We start from the raw sequence: 17,185 nt of genomic DNA on the forward strand, positions 1-17,185 counted from the left end.
ATTAAATTCTATATAAGCAACATCTGTTGGAAGAACGGTCAGTTCAACAAGTAAACATCAACAAAAGAAAGACTGAAAGACAAAAAAAAAAATACGAGCAAATAGATCGATTGAAGAAAAAGAAAATGAGCATCAGAAAAACGCTAAAAGAGAAAGACTCAGAAGAGCAAACCTTAGAAAAAGTTGGCATTTACTTGCCAAACCAGTATTCAGCCACGGTCAGTTATATGTTGCATTATCAAGAGTTAGAAGTTTTCCAGATGTTGTTGTCAAGGTTGTAGATGGTCCTGAACAAGTCAAACTATTGCCAAACTCAGACAGAATATTTACAAGAAATGTTGTCTATAATGAAATTTTGTAGAAACATTTCATGAGGTAAAAAATAGAAAATGTTTCCTAAATATCTTCTTCAGATATTGTGTATTACAGATTGTTACAAAGTTTTACACTAAGGCATATTAATTATACTTACTGTATTGTCATATACGTTTCTATTTTATTTTTATTATTATTTTACTTTAGGCTTCTTGCAAAAATATTTTTGACAAAAAAAAAAAATAAGACAAATAGAATGAGGTCAGGGTCCCTTGCCATTTAATATAGACTGGTCCTACTAATGTTTATGCACTACTGTTCTAGCGCCCGTTATTGTAGCAGACTTGTCTAGTATTACTATAAAACTGTTTTTATTTCTATAACCTAATATGTACTTGATACTCTGAAAGGACCTGAAATAAGAGTACTGTATTTACTCATTTTAAATTATAGTATTTTTGTATACATTTAATATTTATTTCACATTTCCAAACTTTTTTTCATCTTGTTTATTTTCATTTCTTTCAGTATTTTCCCTCCTGTTCCTGGCCAGGAATCCAGCTTGCGTTGGCAAGGCAAAAAGTATGAAGAACTCCCAATAGCACATGTTAAAGCAACATACAACAAGTAAGAGCATATATTAAATAAAAAGTTAAAATGAGTAATTTTTACATGGAACATTAAAATTGTTACTGTATTTTGAGAGACTTATCAATTAATCCTCAGTTTTTGGTATAGTTTCTAGGAATGGGCTAGAATAACTTGAGTAGCAGAATACTCATTTGTTATAACAAAAAAAAAAGTACACAATAAAAGTATAAATAATGATATTTAGCTACTTTGGGATTTAGTGAAATCTTAACAGTGAACCAGAAAAGCTAAAATTCATCCACATCTAATTTTATTCAATATTTGCAGAAATTAAAAATAAAATTGCAGCCCACAAACATAAAAACAATATCCGTTTTTTATTTTAAAGACCATGGACATACAAATCTATACTAATAAAAGGCAAAGCCCTCACTGACTGACTCACTCACTCACTGACTCATCACTAATTCTCCAACTTAGAAGGCTGAAATTTGGCAGGCTCATTCCTTACAGCTTACTTATAAAAGTTAAGCAGGTTTCATTTCGAAATTCTACACGTAACGGTCGACAACGTCCGCCATGTTGAACTTTCTTATTTATGGCCCCATCTTCACGAAATTTGGTTGGCGGCTTCCCTGCGCTAACCGAAACCGATGTACTTACTTATTTCGATGGTATGATGCCACTTTCGCCGCCATATTGAACTTTCCAACGTCACCAATTTTCCAACTTCCCGTGTAGGTAGAAGGCTGACCCCATCTTCACGAAATTTGGTAGGTGGCTTCCCTGCGCTAACCAAAACCGATGTACGTACTTCTTTCAGTGGTATGACGCCACTGTCGGCCGCCATATTGAATTTTCCAAACGTCACTAATTCTACAACTTCCCGTGTAGGTAGAAGGCTGAAATTTGGCAGGCCCATTCCTTACAGCTTACTTACAAAAGTTAAGCAGGTTTCATTTCGAAATTCTATGCGTAACGGTCAACAACGTCCGCCATATTGAACTTTCTTATTCATGGCCCCATCTTCACGAAATTTGGTAGGCGGCTTCCCTGCGCTAACCGAAACCAATGTACATACTTATTTCGGTGGTATGACGCCACTGTCAGCTGCCATATTGAACTTTCCAACGTCATTAATTCTCTCAACTTCCTGTGTAGGTAGAAGGCTGAAATTTGGTACTTATTTATGATCATTTTCGGCGCCGCATCCGAGTGGCAGCCTTTCCAGCAGCTCCGTATACGACTTTATCTTTTACCTTTTTATCTCTATTTATCTTTTACCTTTTTATCTCTATTTATCTTTTACCTTTTTATCTCTATTTTTCTCTATTTCTCTGATCACTTCTACCACTTTCTTTTATGTGGAATTGCTCCCTGGACACTTTTTACACATTTTTACTATTTTACTATTTGACATGGATTTTTACACTCGGAGAATCGCCTATTCAAGCAGTCAGCTTAAAGCACTGAGAAGAAATGCTTATGCCGGTGTGGTTCCTTATTTACCTGACAAGGTAAGAAGACGATATCGGGGCAGCCGAGCCGGCGCAAAGATAAAAAATAAGATTAAATTGAAACAACTTGAGAGAAAATGGCGTTATAAACCGTCGGTGCCTTCTGTGATTCTGGGAAATGTAAACTCACTACCAAATAAGATCGACGAACTGGCTGTGCTGGTGAAATGTCAGAACCTACAGAGAATGCAGCTTGCTGTGTTTTAGTGAAACATGGCTAACGTCTATCATCCCAGATGCTAACGTGGAGCTACCCAGGTTTAGCACAGTTAGAGCGGACAGAGACGCAAGTACCTGTGGAAAGAAGAAAGGAGGAGGACTCGCTCTCTATGTCAATACAAAGTGGTGCAACTCAGGACATGTAAACGTTAAAATCTCCACTTGCTGCAGGGACATTGAACTGTTGGCCGTAAGTCTGCGGCCCTATTACTTGCCCAGAGAGTTTGGACACGTGATTGCTGTTATTGTTTACATCCCCCCTCAAGCGAACGCGGAGATGGCGAGTGACATCATCCATTCCGCAGTTGCTAAGTTACAAACGCAGCACCCTGAGGCACTTGTGCTAATCGCTGGAGACTTTAACCATGTAACGCTGGATAAAACATTCACCTGCCATCTCCCAGTATGTGGATTGTAACACTCGGGGAAACAGGACTATTGACCTAGTATATGCAAACGTTAAAGACGCATACAGCGCCACCCCACTGCCTGCCCTTGGGAAAGCAGATCATAACCTGGTTCTGCTTCAGCCTCAATACAAACCAAGAGTGAGGGCGCTACCTACTACCACACGCTATTACCACACGCTCATTCAGGAAGTGGTCCCCTGAGGCAGAGCAGGCTCTGAGAGACTGCTTTGGAACTACAGACTGTGATATATTGCTGAGATCACATAGTGAGAACATTGAAGAGGCTGTTGAATGCACAACTGATTACATCAACTTCTGTATGGACATTGTAGTTCCAGTAAGAACAGTATGCTGCTATGCTAACAACAAGCCATGGATTACAAGTGACATCAAGGGCCTTTTGAACCAGAAGAAAAGGGCTTTTAAAGGTGGTGATAAGCATGAGCTGAAGTGCGTGCAGAAGGAACTCCGAGTCCAGCTCAGGGCGGCGAAAGAGCAGTACAGGAGAAAGCTGGAGCAGAAGTTGCAGAACAACAGTATGAAGGAAATGTGGGATGGGATGAAGATTATCACTGGCTGCAGCTCAAGCGGGGTGCCGCCATCGAGACAGACGTGGAGAGAGCAAACCAAATGAACAACTTCTTTAATAGGTTTGATCACAGTAACCCACTCTCACCTCGGAGTACTGCATCCTCCAACCATCCTTCTGCTGATACCAGCATAGGTGAGACATCCCCACCCACAATTACAGCAGCCCAGGTGAGCAGAGAGCTGAAAAGACTTTGTGCCAGCAAAGCAGCGGGTCCAGATGGTGTATCGCCACGATTGCTGAAGGCCTGTGCGTTGGAACTGGGGAGTCCTCTACAGCGCATCTTCAACCTGAGCCTGGAACAGGGGAGAGTCCCGAGGCTTTGGAAAACATCTTGTATCACTCCTGTCCCAAAGGTATCACGCCCTAGTGAGCTGAATGACTTCCGGCCTGTTGCTCTGACGCCACATCTGATGAAGACCATGGAGAGGCTGCTGCTTCACCACCTGAGGCCACAGGTCTGTCACGCCTCGACCCTCTGCAGTTTGCATACCAGGAGAAGGTGGGAGCGGAGGATGCCATCATCTATATGCTTCATCGATCCCTCTCCCACCTGGACAGAGGCAGTGGTGCTGTAAGAATTATGTTTTTGGACTTCTCTAGCACCTTCAACACCATCCAACCTCTGCTCCTTAGGGATAAGCTGACTGAGATGGGAGTAGATTCACACCTTGTGGCATGGATTGTGGACTATCTTACAGACAGACCTCAATATGTGCGTCTTGGGAACTGCAGGTCTGACATTGTGTGCAGCAGTACAGGGGCACCGCAGGGGACTGTACTTTCTCCGGTCCTGTTCAGTCTATATACAGTACATCAGACTTCCAATATGACTCGGAGTCCTGCCACGTGCAAAAGTTCGCTGATGACACTGCTATTGTGGGCTGCATCAGGAGTGGGCAGGAGGAGGAGTACAGAAAGTTAATCAAAGACTTTGTTAAATGGTGCGACTCAAACCACTTACACCTTAACACCAGCAAGACCAAGGACTCATTTTTATTACTATTTAATTTAATATTGTTTCTTTGTATCAGTATACTGCTGCTGGATTATGTGAATTTCACCTTGGGATTAATAAAGTATCTATATCTATCTATCTATCTCGGTGGTATGATGCCACTGTCGGCCGCCATATCAAACTTTTCAACGGTCTTTGTTACTTATGGGCCCATCTTCAAGAAATTTGGTACACGGGTTCCCAATGCTAACTGAATCTTACTTACGTACATATATACGTCCATAACCTGCAGCTCGTCGCCGTGTGAGGTGGCGTTGGGTCCTCCATCCCAACGCCTCCCACGTTATAAGACCATCCGTCGCTCCGGTCTCTACATTCCCTTCCTTGCTTCGCCACGGGATTCACGTCTCCCTTCTGATAACTACAGTAATCCCTCGCTATATCGCGCTTCGACTTTCGCGGCTTCACTCTATCGCGGATTTTAAATGTAAGCATGTCTAAATATATATCATAGATTTTTCGCTGGTTCGCCGCTTTCTGCAGACAATGTGTCTTTTAATTTAGGTTACATGCTTCCTTAGTTTGATTGTCCAGTTGATTTCATACAAGGGACGCTATTGGCGGATGGCTTAGAAGCTGCCCAATTAGAGCATGTATTACATATTAACTAAAACTCCTCAATGATATAAGATATGCTTCCCACGCGGTGCTTGTTTGCTTTTCTCTATCTTTCTCACTCTCTCTGCCTGACAGAGGGGGTGTGAGCAGAGGGGCTGTTTGCACAGAGGACATGGAGGCTCGTGCTTCTGTATACTTAAAAGCACATATTGATTTTTTGATTGTTTGCTTTTCTTAGCGCTCTCTCTGACATTATCTGCTCCTGACGGCGCTCTTTTGAAGATAAGATATGTTTACATTCTTTTAATTGTGAGAAAGAACTGTCATCTCTGTCTTGTCATGGAGCACAGTTTAAACATTTGGCTAAAGGGTGTTATTTCATGTCTAGAGGGCTCTAATAATGTTAACAGGGTGGGAGAGTTTATAAGGGCTTAAAATATGTAAAAATAACCATACAAACATATGGTTTCTACTTCGCGGATTTTCACCTATCGCAGGGGGGTCTGGAACGCAACCCCCGCGATCGAGGAGGGATTACTGTATAGCCTTTTTGTTTAATCCACGGCTTCTCTGCTGTTTTATTATTTGTTTATTACAATTATAGTTATTGTATAGGTATTTTAGACTTACTTTACATTGCTCAGGTACCCATTTCCTTTATCATTCCAATCCCCATGACCATGTCTATCAAGGTGATCACTATCGATCAAAGAACTGTCACTTACCGAGTGGTTTCCATGCCCGGAGATGGCACCTACCTTTTCCATTCTCTGTTACATATTGCACGGCCATATCAGGCTCACTCTTGATATCCGGAGGAACATTGTGTCTTATGTATTGAATGACTGGGACAGGTTCAAGGTGTGGACTGATGACGGTACAGGAGATAATTATACTACACAGAAACACTATAATAGTAAAATGCTTAAGTCCCTCACCTATGGTTCTGCATGTGAGTTGATGGCTGCCGCTGAATTGTTCGGTTGTTGCTTTCATGTGTACCGAAATGGCCAAATATTTTACACCTTTTGACAACCACCAATGCCTCTTAAACATCTTAGATTGACAGGTGACGATTTCAGTAGTGGACACTTTGATGTTTATGAATGTTTAAACTCTCAAAAGCTGGATGTGATTTAATCGATGAAACCGGTTGTGTGCTTACAACGCTTGACAGATGCCAATGTCACTTCAACACAACAAATCCTGCAAATACTGTCGTAATTGAAACAAACCATGAAACTCAAACCGATTATGACAGCAGCAATCCAAGCTGTGAGATTTGAGACAAGATTACTGTTCACATGGCCAACTGTAAGTTGCATGCTCAAGAGTAAGCTCAGCGCACAGCTTGGTCATGTTACAATCGGAGGGCCGAACTGACAACATGGTATACAAAGAGATCCTTAACAAATAATTATTGGCATATTTTCCCTCAGTTTAAAAAGGTTTAATTTTCTTCTTAATAAAAATTTTAATGTAGTACTTCGCTGCTGTGAAGCGGTATTTTGCTAGTATATATATATATATATATATATATATATATATATATATATATATATATATATATATATATATACAACAACACTCATAACAGTGACAAAACAATTACATTGACAATCATGTTACGTTATTTTTAAAATGTTTCCTTTTCTTTTTAATAACTTCTTTAACACGCTACTTCTCCGCTGCGAAGCGCGGGTATTTTGCTAGTCCAAAATAAATGGTGGGGCAAAAGCCAGGTTTTCCTATTTAATTAATAAAATAAACCAACAAAAATTGTAATTGCTTCTCCGAGTTCTCGGGTCTCCAGTAGAGATCAGTCTCTGCCAAGAGTTAGTCCACAATGAGATGCCACCTTCTTGGAGTGCCTTGAATATACTGTGTAGTACTCTGACTGGAATGAGCAGAATCAGTTGTACTCATTGGCCATCTTCTCTGTGCCTTAGGAACCGAAAGAGATGGTACTATCAGCAATAGCACCCCTCTCTCCCTGGGGTTGTATTGCTTATCAAGGACGAGTCTGGAAGGTCATCCTTAGACATGAATGCAAGACAGTACAATATATATATTAAAACTGTAAAGTTGACTAACTGACTCACTCATCAACAAAAACAGTATTCCCTGTGTAGTTAAAAAGCTTAAAAATGGTGGGATGTTACATCTAGGCCTTCAGCTTTCTGCTAAGAAAAGACATTTCGATATACGAATATTTAGGAATAAATACCCCACAGTAGAAAAACTCAATACCTTAAAATCTCAAAAACACTTTGACTGATTCTTTTAGACATTTAGTGACATTATAGAAAAGGAAAATTAGCCAATCCATGTTGTTTATTTATCAGTAATAAAACTGTACCGAGTAGGGTGGTCTTAGGCAGGTTGGGATTTTTATCTCTAAAGCTGTGATTTCATCGAGCAATGGGGCGTGCAGTTCATGCAAATGAGCACTGCAAACACAACAGTCCCAACGTGTAAGCCGAGACTGTAATTGTGCAGAGTAATGCGGCTTGCAGTGAGGCAAACAGGATCATCAGTTCTGCACAGGAAAAGAAGACAAGATGGCACAATGAGACATGAGATGGACAAAGAAAAGTTAAGCGACACTTGCAGTAGAGTGTCCTGTTAGAGGTCACAACATGATATGCTGATACACTCTAGTTCACCAAGCAAAAACAGCCAGGAGCGATGGTATGCCTTGGTCAGTTTAGATGTTTGTACAGCTCAGTAAAAGGATCCTGCACAGACAGAACATAGAGGAGGTTGACGTTGTGCATACTTTTCATAATTATTTCTTTTCACCTGTTCTTATGTGTACAGTTCTTTGATTATTCAGTTCATTACTTTGACCATGTAAACGTGCAGCTTGTAAACAAAATTGCTATATGTAATAAGTTAAAGGAAACCATGGTTCAGCATATATTGCTTTTGGTCTAGACCCTCCAAAACTCTACAAGATTAGAGATCAATGGCCATCAATGTAAACCAAGATCAGTCAGTAGGACAAAGAGTGATTGATATATACAGTATCTCCTGGGGGAAAATCCAAAAATACACACACACATAATGATGGAGGGTAGACCAATTAATTATTCATGTCTTGTTTCATTTTTTCTATACAGACCGCAACATTTTGTTGAAAAATGCTTTATATTTGCTTATAATATTTAACCCTAGATATTTAAACTGATCTCCTAAGATAAATGAGAAGGTGTCCAATCTGATGTTGTGTGCTAGACAATTCACTTTTTTTGAGTCCAGATATGTTTTGAAAATCTGCTAATGCTTTTACGCCTGCGGGCACAGAATTTTGTGTGTCAGATATATACAGTCACATATTGTATCTGCATATAGTGATATTTTCTGTTCAAGTCCTTTTCTCACAATCCCCTTTAGAGATCTATATATACTCAGCAAAAAAAGAAACGTCCCTTTTTCAGGACTGTGTATTTCAACAATAATGTTTTAAAAATCCAAATAACTTTACAGATCTTCATTGTAAAGGGTTTAAACAATGTTTTCCATGCATGTTCAATTAACCATAATCAATTAATTAACATGCACCTGTGGAATGGTCGTTAAGACCTTAACAGCTTACAGAAAGTAGGCATTTAAGGTCACAGTTCTAAAAACGCAGGACACTAAAGAGACTTGTCTACCGACTGTGAAAAACACCCAAAGAAAGATGCCCAGGGTCCCTGCTCATCTGCGTGAACGTGCATTAGGCATGCTGCAGGGAGGCATGAGGACTGCTGATGTGGCTAGGGCAATAAATTGCCATGTCCGCACTGTGAGACGCCTAAGACAGCGCTACAGGGAGACAGAAAGGACAGCTGATCATCCTCGCAGTGGAAGACCACGTGTAACAACACCTGCACAGGATCAGTACATCTGAATATCACACCTGCGTGACAGGTACAGGATGGCCAGAACAACTGCTTGAGTCACACCAGGAACACACAATCCCTCCATCAGTGCTCAGACTGTCCACAATAGGCTGAGAGAGGCTGGACTGAGGGCTTGTAGGCCTGTTGTAAGGCAGGTCCTTACCAGACATCACCAGCAACAACGCCTATGGGCACAAACCCACCTTCGCTGGACCAGACAGGAGTGGCAAAAAGTGCTCTTCACTGATGAGTCACGGTTTTGTCTCACCAGGGGTGATGGATGGATTCGTGTTTATCGTCGAAGGAATGAGCGTTACACCGAGGCCTGTACCCTGGAGCGGGATCGATTTGGATCAATGGCTAGGGCCATTCCCCAGAAATGTCCAGAAACTTGCAGGTGCCTTGGTGGAAGAGTGGGGTAACATCTCACAGCAAGAACTGACAAATCTGGTCCAGTCCATGAGGAGGAGATGCACTGCAGTACTTCAAGCAGCTGATGGCCACACCAGATACTGACTGGTACTTTTGATTTTGAGCCTCCCTTCATTCAGGGACACATTGTGAAACATGTTTAGTTTATGTCTTATGGTGTTGACTCTTTTAGTGTTCATACAAATATTTACACATTAAGTTTACTGAAAGTAAAAACAGTTGAAAGTCAGAGGACGTTTCTTTTTTTGCTGAGTATATAAGATGTCTCCATCATTCAGTTTCTAAATATACCTGTATAATACAAACACTGATTGTCCTTTTCTTCAGTTTAGAGTTTTAGCATAACAAGTCCCAAATATTCTTTCCATTAAAAATTAGATATTGTGGAATCAGAAGTCTATATTTAAATACCTTAACATTCTAAATCATGAAGGATAGTCATCCTGTTTCCTGACAATTTCTGGCAATCTACTAGGGGGGGTATCATACTGTACCTATTCTGTATCTGTCAATCTACTAGAGGGGTATTATACCTATTCTGTATATGATAAAGAAGCACTCCCCAGCCATTTTTATTTTCAATAGTAAATACTGTTTATGCTTTTGATGTGGGTTTTAATTTTTATCCAGAAAAGGTTAAAAAAAAAAAAAGTCTGTGGTTACTATCACAAATTAATCAAGGAATAACTCTGTGGCAGTGTAACATCTGAAAATTTTACAAAGGAAAAACTAAAAAGAAAGGTGTAGTTTCTAGCAGTTTATCTGTACAAATCATCAGATGGTCATGCAATAAAAATCACTAGCTGATAAAATGTGATGTGTTTCTAATATAACTGAAATGCTTTGCTCATAATAATATAAAAAACACAATTGTGTTCATTTTTGTTAAATGTGTATCTGCAATTCTGCCATTTGACTAAACACAATGTCCATTTCCAGTCTTCTGTAAAGTCAAGGATTAAAAATTGCTTCAATTAAAACAGAATGAATTAATGGAAGTCTAATAATAATTATATGACTGCTGTTAATTAAGTCCCCAATTACAATTTACTTAATAGGATATCTTATGAAATCATTCCTGATATTAAGCTCTTGTAAATAAACTAGTTAACAGTGATTCTGTAGAAACCAAAAATAAATAGATAAAAACAAGTAACCATTGTCCTAGCATATACAGTATATAAGCATGATTGGTTATGAAATATTTGGAAACAACTATCTGAGTCTCATACAGTATTGTGAAAACATGAGGATCTCCACAGTTGTTGATTCACAATATTTGTTGTCTGATCGTAATATATAATAGAATTTGTAACATGTCTTGATTGAAGCTAAAATAGTCTTAGTACTAACTTAATATTATTAATTATGATGTTACCCACGACTTACGACAATACAATGCATGAATGTCCACTGTGAAGAAGAGCATACATGCAGCTTTTTCATTTGTCTGACTACCTCTAATAAATATATTTCTGTGAAAAAATATGAGATTATATGCAGTTTCTTATTATTTCCTGTTGTTTTCTCTGTCAGTACACACATACAGGTAACTGATCACACAGGGAAGTACATAGCTCGAACATCATGTGGCACAGAAGGATTCAAAAATATAAAGAAGGCCACACCAGTAGCTGCTCAGACAGCTGGAATTTCAGCAGGAGCGGTAAGAAAATTACATATTTTCAAATATTTTTTCCTTTCCCAACTCTTTTAAAAATAACACTAGCTTAATCTTGTAAGTATCTTCTCACTTCATTTCAATTTCAATTCTTTATTGTCATGTGTACAAATACCATGTACAATGAAATGCTTGCTTGCATGTGCCCCTGCAGACAGTGACAAAAAAGTAGACAAAAAAAAACCCACACATTAAATAAATGAATCCTAGGAATAAATAGAGACAGTGGCAGAGGTATATGTGCAGGTAGCAGTATATGTATATATTCAGCATATAAACCTAAAAAAATGAATCTATTAATTTTTTTTTCATTCTTTAGGTAGAGATTTAGTAAATAGTTTATGAATTCCAGAATGTAGTACTAGGGTGTTGTACCATGTTAGCCATTATGGATGTGATGAGAGGTCAATCAAAATGACACCTTTTATTGGCTAACTATAAAGATTACAATATGCAAGCTTTCGAGGCAACTCAGGCCCCTTCTTAAGGCAAGATGTAATGGAAATTCAGCAACAGCATAAAATGTAAAAACAAGTAAAAGTGCTAACTACTACTTAAGTGCAAGACTTAGAACTATACACACGATATACCAAAGATACATTTGATGTGACCCTAGAAGAATATTGGCACTATGTCAGAACAAAGTGTATGTGTGCAGGGTGATGACTGTTTTAATATTGTGAGACATTACACACCGTGATAGCTGAGAGCAAGAAGAACCTCAGTGGCATTTCTTAGCACACTGTGTTAGGATATAGCGGGTTGCAAAATGACTGACTGACCATGGTGGAATACACTAGTGGCTACAGCTTCTCCAGGGCAATAGATTGTGGAAAGAATGGGCAGCATTAGTCATGCTGGCAACAGAGTTTGAGAAATTGTGCATTTTTTTCCGTTAGAATTAACTTTCATTGTTTAAACTACTGCTGTAATAACTTACTGCTTTTCACAAATTATTCATGTTTAAAATAAATCATAATATTTTGTCCACATAATCTATAAACTGTGTGTACTTTGCTTTATTTGTTTAAAGCCATAAAATAATATTTTTATTTTAAGATTGTACCAAAAAACTTAATTGTGGCTGTCTCCTTGATATTTTGCCATTCCATTTTTTTTCTTTTGTTTTGAGTATTTTCCTTATTCTATACAATGAGAAATTATTCCATACTTTCTGTTCTTTTGTTTTTGGGATTCTCATGTAATTTTGCTGTATATTATTGCTTTTCATGGATTGCTTGTTTTTTTCTTTTCAGAAAGCACATATCAAAGGAGTGTTACATGTGCGAGTGATAGTGAAGGGTCTGGGACCAGGACGCATGGTAATACATTCAGTTTTACCTGATTATAGCACCAAAACTCAATTTCTGTGCCAGGCTGTTAATTAAAAGTAGGTTCTGCTTTAAGTGCTGCTGTCCACATTGTTGGTGTGCCAACAGTTTAGAATGGCAGGTCTCAGTATTTAGAGTAAGATTTTATGGGTGCTTGTTTTTTTCCATTCTAGCACTCCTTCAGACACTGTGAAGAATACAAACATTAAGGTATCAAAACATCATACATGCAGTTATGTTTTTGGGTCAAAATAATTTTTTATTGACAAATTGGACTGTGTCCTTCTAAAGCAAATGAATCATAGTGTATGTAATAGAGTTGTTGAGACTTATTTGCCTCAACGGTACTGAGCTATAGCATTTGACACATCAAACAACAGTGCTCCTGTTAATCAGAAATGTCATTTATGTTGAGTACATGCACAAGGTGCTCATGATTGTTCAAAGCAGATGCCAAATGATCTTAGCCAGGAATTATTGATGACATCCTTAGAGGATAAGACACTATAAGAAGAACAAAGTCCTGCAATTTACTCAAGGTGTAAAAATTAATTAAGTAATAACCTTGGGCCTCATGCATAACGCCGTGCGTAGAACTCCCACTAACCTGGGGCCTCATGCATAATGCCGTGCGTAGAACTCCCACTATAACATGACATAAGCACAAAAGCTGAAATGTGCTTATGCACAGAAAAATACAGATGCAGGAATCTGTGTGTTCGCCAACTTCCGCATTCTTTCACTACATAAATCCCGGTGAGCGTGAAAAGTAACGCTCGTGCATGTGCCTTCAGTCCCTCCCCAACTCCTCCCAGAGTTACACCTCTTTGAATATGCAAATCAATATTAAATAGCCCTTCAGCTCAGCCATCTGTGAAAGACAATGGGAAAAGCACGGTGGAAAATATAAGAATTTCAGCGAATACCATGTGGAGGCAAAGAAAAAACATACTATTTGTTGATTTAAACCGTGGTAAAATCAACAAAAGGAACTTGATCGAGTGACATAGCGTGTTGGAGAAACTTGAAAGCTCAAGTTCACAAAGTCACACAGTACCGGAAATAAAAATGAAGTCTCATATCAAAGTCGCCGTGAAAAGCCGAGTCGTAGCCCACCATCTGAGTGTCATATGAAAGCTTATTTGGGTACAGAGAAAAAAAAGGCACACAGTTTGGAAAAAGCATGAAATGTCAACTTCAGTCTCGAAATTTCCACTTTAATCATGTAGTTTATTTTGTCATTAAAGTAGAACATCATAAACTTCATCTTAAAATCGTTTAATTAACCAGTTTCTCAAATCACATCGTAATTAAAGTAGCACATTAAATGCTTTGTTTTGTATGTGATCTTCTATGTGCTCTGTGTGTGTGAATCACTTCGTGCTTCTTAAAATGGCTCTCTTCCTCCGACAGGACACAGAATCCATTACATTTGTGATATTAAAGCCCTCTGAATAACTAAAATAATGAGATGTATACGTGATATCATTTTCATGATGATTGGAATGAAAGCATGTTATTAAACATGAGAACACGATGGTGCAGTGATTGTTCATGTCTCACACAAGATGCTGCCGCACCATGCGCGACCTGCAATGAAATAATTTATTGTAGCAGTCCTGTCTCTTTCAAACGTACTAACCTCCAATTCCTGTCCTTGCTTTTCTTTCCCCAAATACCCAATCGTCACACAATTAGCTCTGTAAAATAGACATTAAGCTATCTGTAAACTTACAACGACGATTCTTCAAAACTTTTAAGGAACATTGAAATATCTTCATAGTACATGTTTAATTATTCTATCTGTCTATCCTTTGTGTCGTGCTAGCCTCAGTAAATATACAGCGCAACCAGGGACAATACGTGAACTTGCTAGCGCTGCAGCACTGTATCCTCACATGTTTAATTATTAACAATACAGATTATTTAAATGAAGTTAAAGTTTTATCTGTATAATATAATCAACCTATTTTGCTGCATTTCATCTTGAAAATGATATCATGTAAATACGCGCTTTATAAAGTGGCGCAGGTTGTGCAATATTGTAACTGTAGTGCAAGTTTACAGTGAGGTGATTGTACTTATAAGTACACACAGTTCTACAAGAAGCAATCGATTGAGTGTGTTTATTGTTCTTGGGATGAAACTGTTTCTGAACCACGAGGTCCGTACAGGAAAGGCTTTGAAACGTTTTGCCGTGGCTGAGGCAGCGCCCAGGAGGACCAGAGGAGGGCTTGTGCCTCCTCCAGACAGAGATGGGGCGTCCGTCCTGGTTATGCTGGAGGCCTCAGGTAGAGGGCTTGAAAGCCCAGCCCTGTAGGGACCCGTGGCCACCGCCAGGCGGCACCCCAGTGCCTGATTATCCCGGGAGCCCGGCACTTCCGCCACACCAGGAAGTGCCGGGGGGAAGACGACAGGGGACACCGGACGGCTTCCGGGTGCGCAGCCGGCACTTCCGCCACACGGGGGTGTGTCCACGGGAGATTGCCGGGAAGCAGCTGGAGCCCATCCGGGTTCCTATAAAAGAGGCCGCCTCCCTCCAGTCATCCGTGGATGTCGGGTGGAAGTGGACAGAGCTGGAGAGAGGACGGGAGGCAGTCAAGAGAGAAAGGCACAAAGGACTGTGTGGCCTGGACAATTGGGGGATCAGTGCAAAAGGCACTAGGGTTTGTGCACGTGACTAATTTGTGTAAATATTGTAAATAAACAGTGTGTGGTGAATTTAAGATGTCCGTCTGTGTGTGTCCGGGTCCAAGTTCACACTATCTAATCTTGGTGCCTGAGTAGTAAGAGATGCAGTTGCACACTTTTGGAGCCTGTGTTTTATTTATAACATGGCTGCTGACTGTCTGGAGTATGTAAGGTCCTCCCATGTTTGAATTGAGCTTCTCTGGATACTTTGGTTTTTTTTTTCTTCCACATACCAAAGATGTGTGTTACTTTACAGTTCCTTTAAAAACTAATGCAACTCCTGGTAAAGATAATTAAAAACGTTTAAAAAAAAAAAAAAAAAGTAAATCACCTTTGCTTTATTTTCCAAATCAGTAATTAATTTATTTCTCAGAATTAATAAAATAATGTGTTTTTATAGCATTGCTGTTGGACCTTTTTTTACTGTATAGTAAAACATTGTATGTGTTTTCTTGCAGTCTGCCATTAAAGGATTAACAATGGGTGGATTAGAGGTAGTTTCCATCACAGACAACACTCCCATCCCTCACAATGGCTGTCGACCAAGGAAAGCACGCAGGATTTAGGCTATCGCATGTAAGAGCAAAACTTCATCCTTGTGACCATCATCTGGATTTTATTAAACTCAGGTCATTGAACCTCTTCATTTATACAATAAATATTTATGTTCTGTTACAATAAATATTTATGTTCTGTGTTTATTCCTCTTTTCTTTTTTTTTTTATTCGAGGCAGGTTGTTGTGATTTACAGCTATTTGCTCTGTTTGTGGTTCTGGCTATGTGGGTGGATCACATAACCTTCTTTTCCAAGAATGATAACTCTAGGGGAAATTAATGATTTTTAATAAAAGACAAAGTGAAGCGAAAACGTATAAATCCACTGTACGTTTAGATAGGACAAAATAATCATTTAAATATTATTTAAAAGCAAGGTTATACAGTTTGCATTTATAAAATACTGCGCATATAAAATCAGTTGAGAAAATTTGCATTTGTGTGATGAACTGGAGGTGTATTTTCTGTAACAGAATAACATTGAAGTAAATCTGCATAAAATAATGAATCTTTTGTTACCTTTCAAAATAGGCAAAAGCTTCATTAATTGATCGCATTTATTTTAAAGCAGACGAATATATAAGCTATTTATTCATGGAAACTTAAACATGATTATTTTATTAGCAAAACCTATTTATTCATGTGTAGGTTTACTTTCTGTCAGAAACTACATACTGTGTCAGCATTTGAAATTATTGACATAATTAAAAAAAAAAAAAAAAAGGAAGTACCCCTCACCCTTTAAGATCTAAAGTGTGATTGGCATATATTAGTATCCATCTTCCAAAACACACTTCTCCTGAACAGGGTGATGGAGCAGCCAGTCCCGCTCAACAAAGGCGAGAACAATCCCTGAACAGGACACCAGTTCATTTTAGGATGAATTTAAATTCCAACCTAAGGCTAATTTAGCATTATCAGTCCACCTAACCTGCATGTCTTTGAAACGTGGGAGGAAACTGGAGCACCCAGGCGAACACAATGAGAACATGCAAAGTTCATGCAAGGAGAGCCCATGATGTGAACTCTGGTCATCTTAATGTAAGGCAGCACCACTACCACTGTGCTGCCATATTGGCACCTTTAGTCCATAAAAGGAAAATGGGCTGTGAAAAGGTCTACTGTTTATCATCAAAATATAAACAAAAACTGAAGCACAACAATTGAAATTTAAAAAATTCCAATCATAAAACTAATATTTTTCTCAAGTAAATATGTGCCACAATTATTAGCAACTTTTCATTTAATACTTTGCGCAGCCCCCTTTGCCTTCATCTCCAGTAGTGCTTAATAAGGATGGCAAATGCATGTCAAGGGATCTAACACCATTTCTCCATACAGAATCCTCCAGATTTTTAGGTCCAAACATGTGGATTCTTCTCTTCAGCTCT

General features: G+C 38.9%; 1 protein-coding gene across 2 annotated transcripts in view; it reads left to right on the top strand.

The window, feature by feature from the left end:
- Positions 1–15,940, top strand: part of mrps11 (mitochondrial ribosomal protein S11) — a 53,354-nt gene extending 37,414 nt beyond the window's left edge. For both annotated transcript variants that reach the window (XM_039773016.1, XM_039773014.1), the window contains 4 exons: positions 844–942; positions 11,073–11,202; positions 12,474–12,539; positions 15,698–15,940. In XM_039773016.1, the coding sequence (XP_039628950.1) occupies positions 844–942; positions 11,073–11,202; positions 12,474–12,539; positions 15,698–15,805 (403 nt within the window). In that variant the 3' untranslated portion in view covers positions 15,806–15,940. The remainder of the gene's footprint in view (positions 1–843; positions 943–11,072; positions 11,203–12,473; positions 12,540–15,697) is intronic.
- Positions 15,941–17,185: the final 1,245 nt, after the last annotated feature.

The sequence above is a fragment of the Polypterus senegalus genome, chromosome 12 (assembly GCF_016835505.1).
Source record: "Polypterus senegalus isolate Bchr_013 chromosome 12, ASM1683550v1, whole genome shotgun sequence".
NCBI classification, from domain to species: domain Eukaryota; kingdom Metazoa; phylum Chordata; class Cladistia; order Polypteriformes; family Polypteridae; genus Polypterus; species Polypterus senegalus.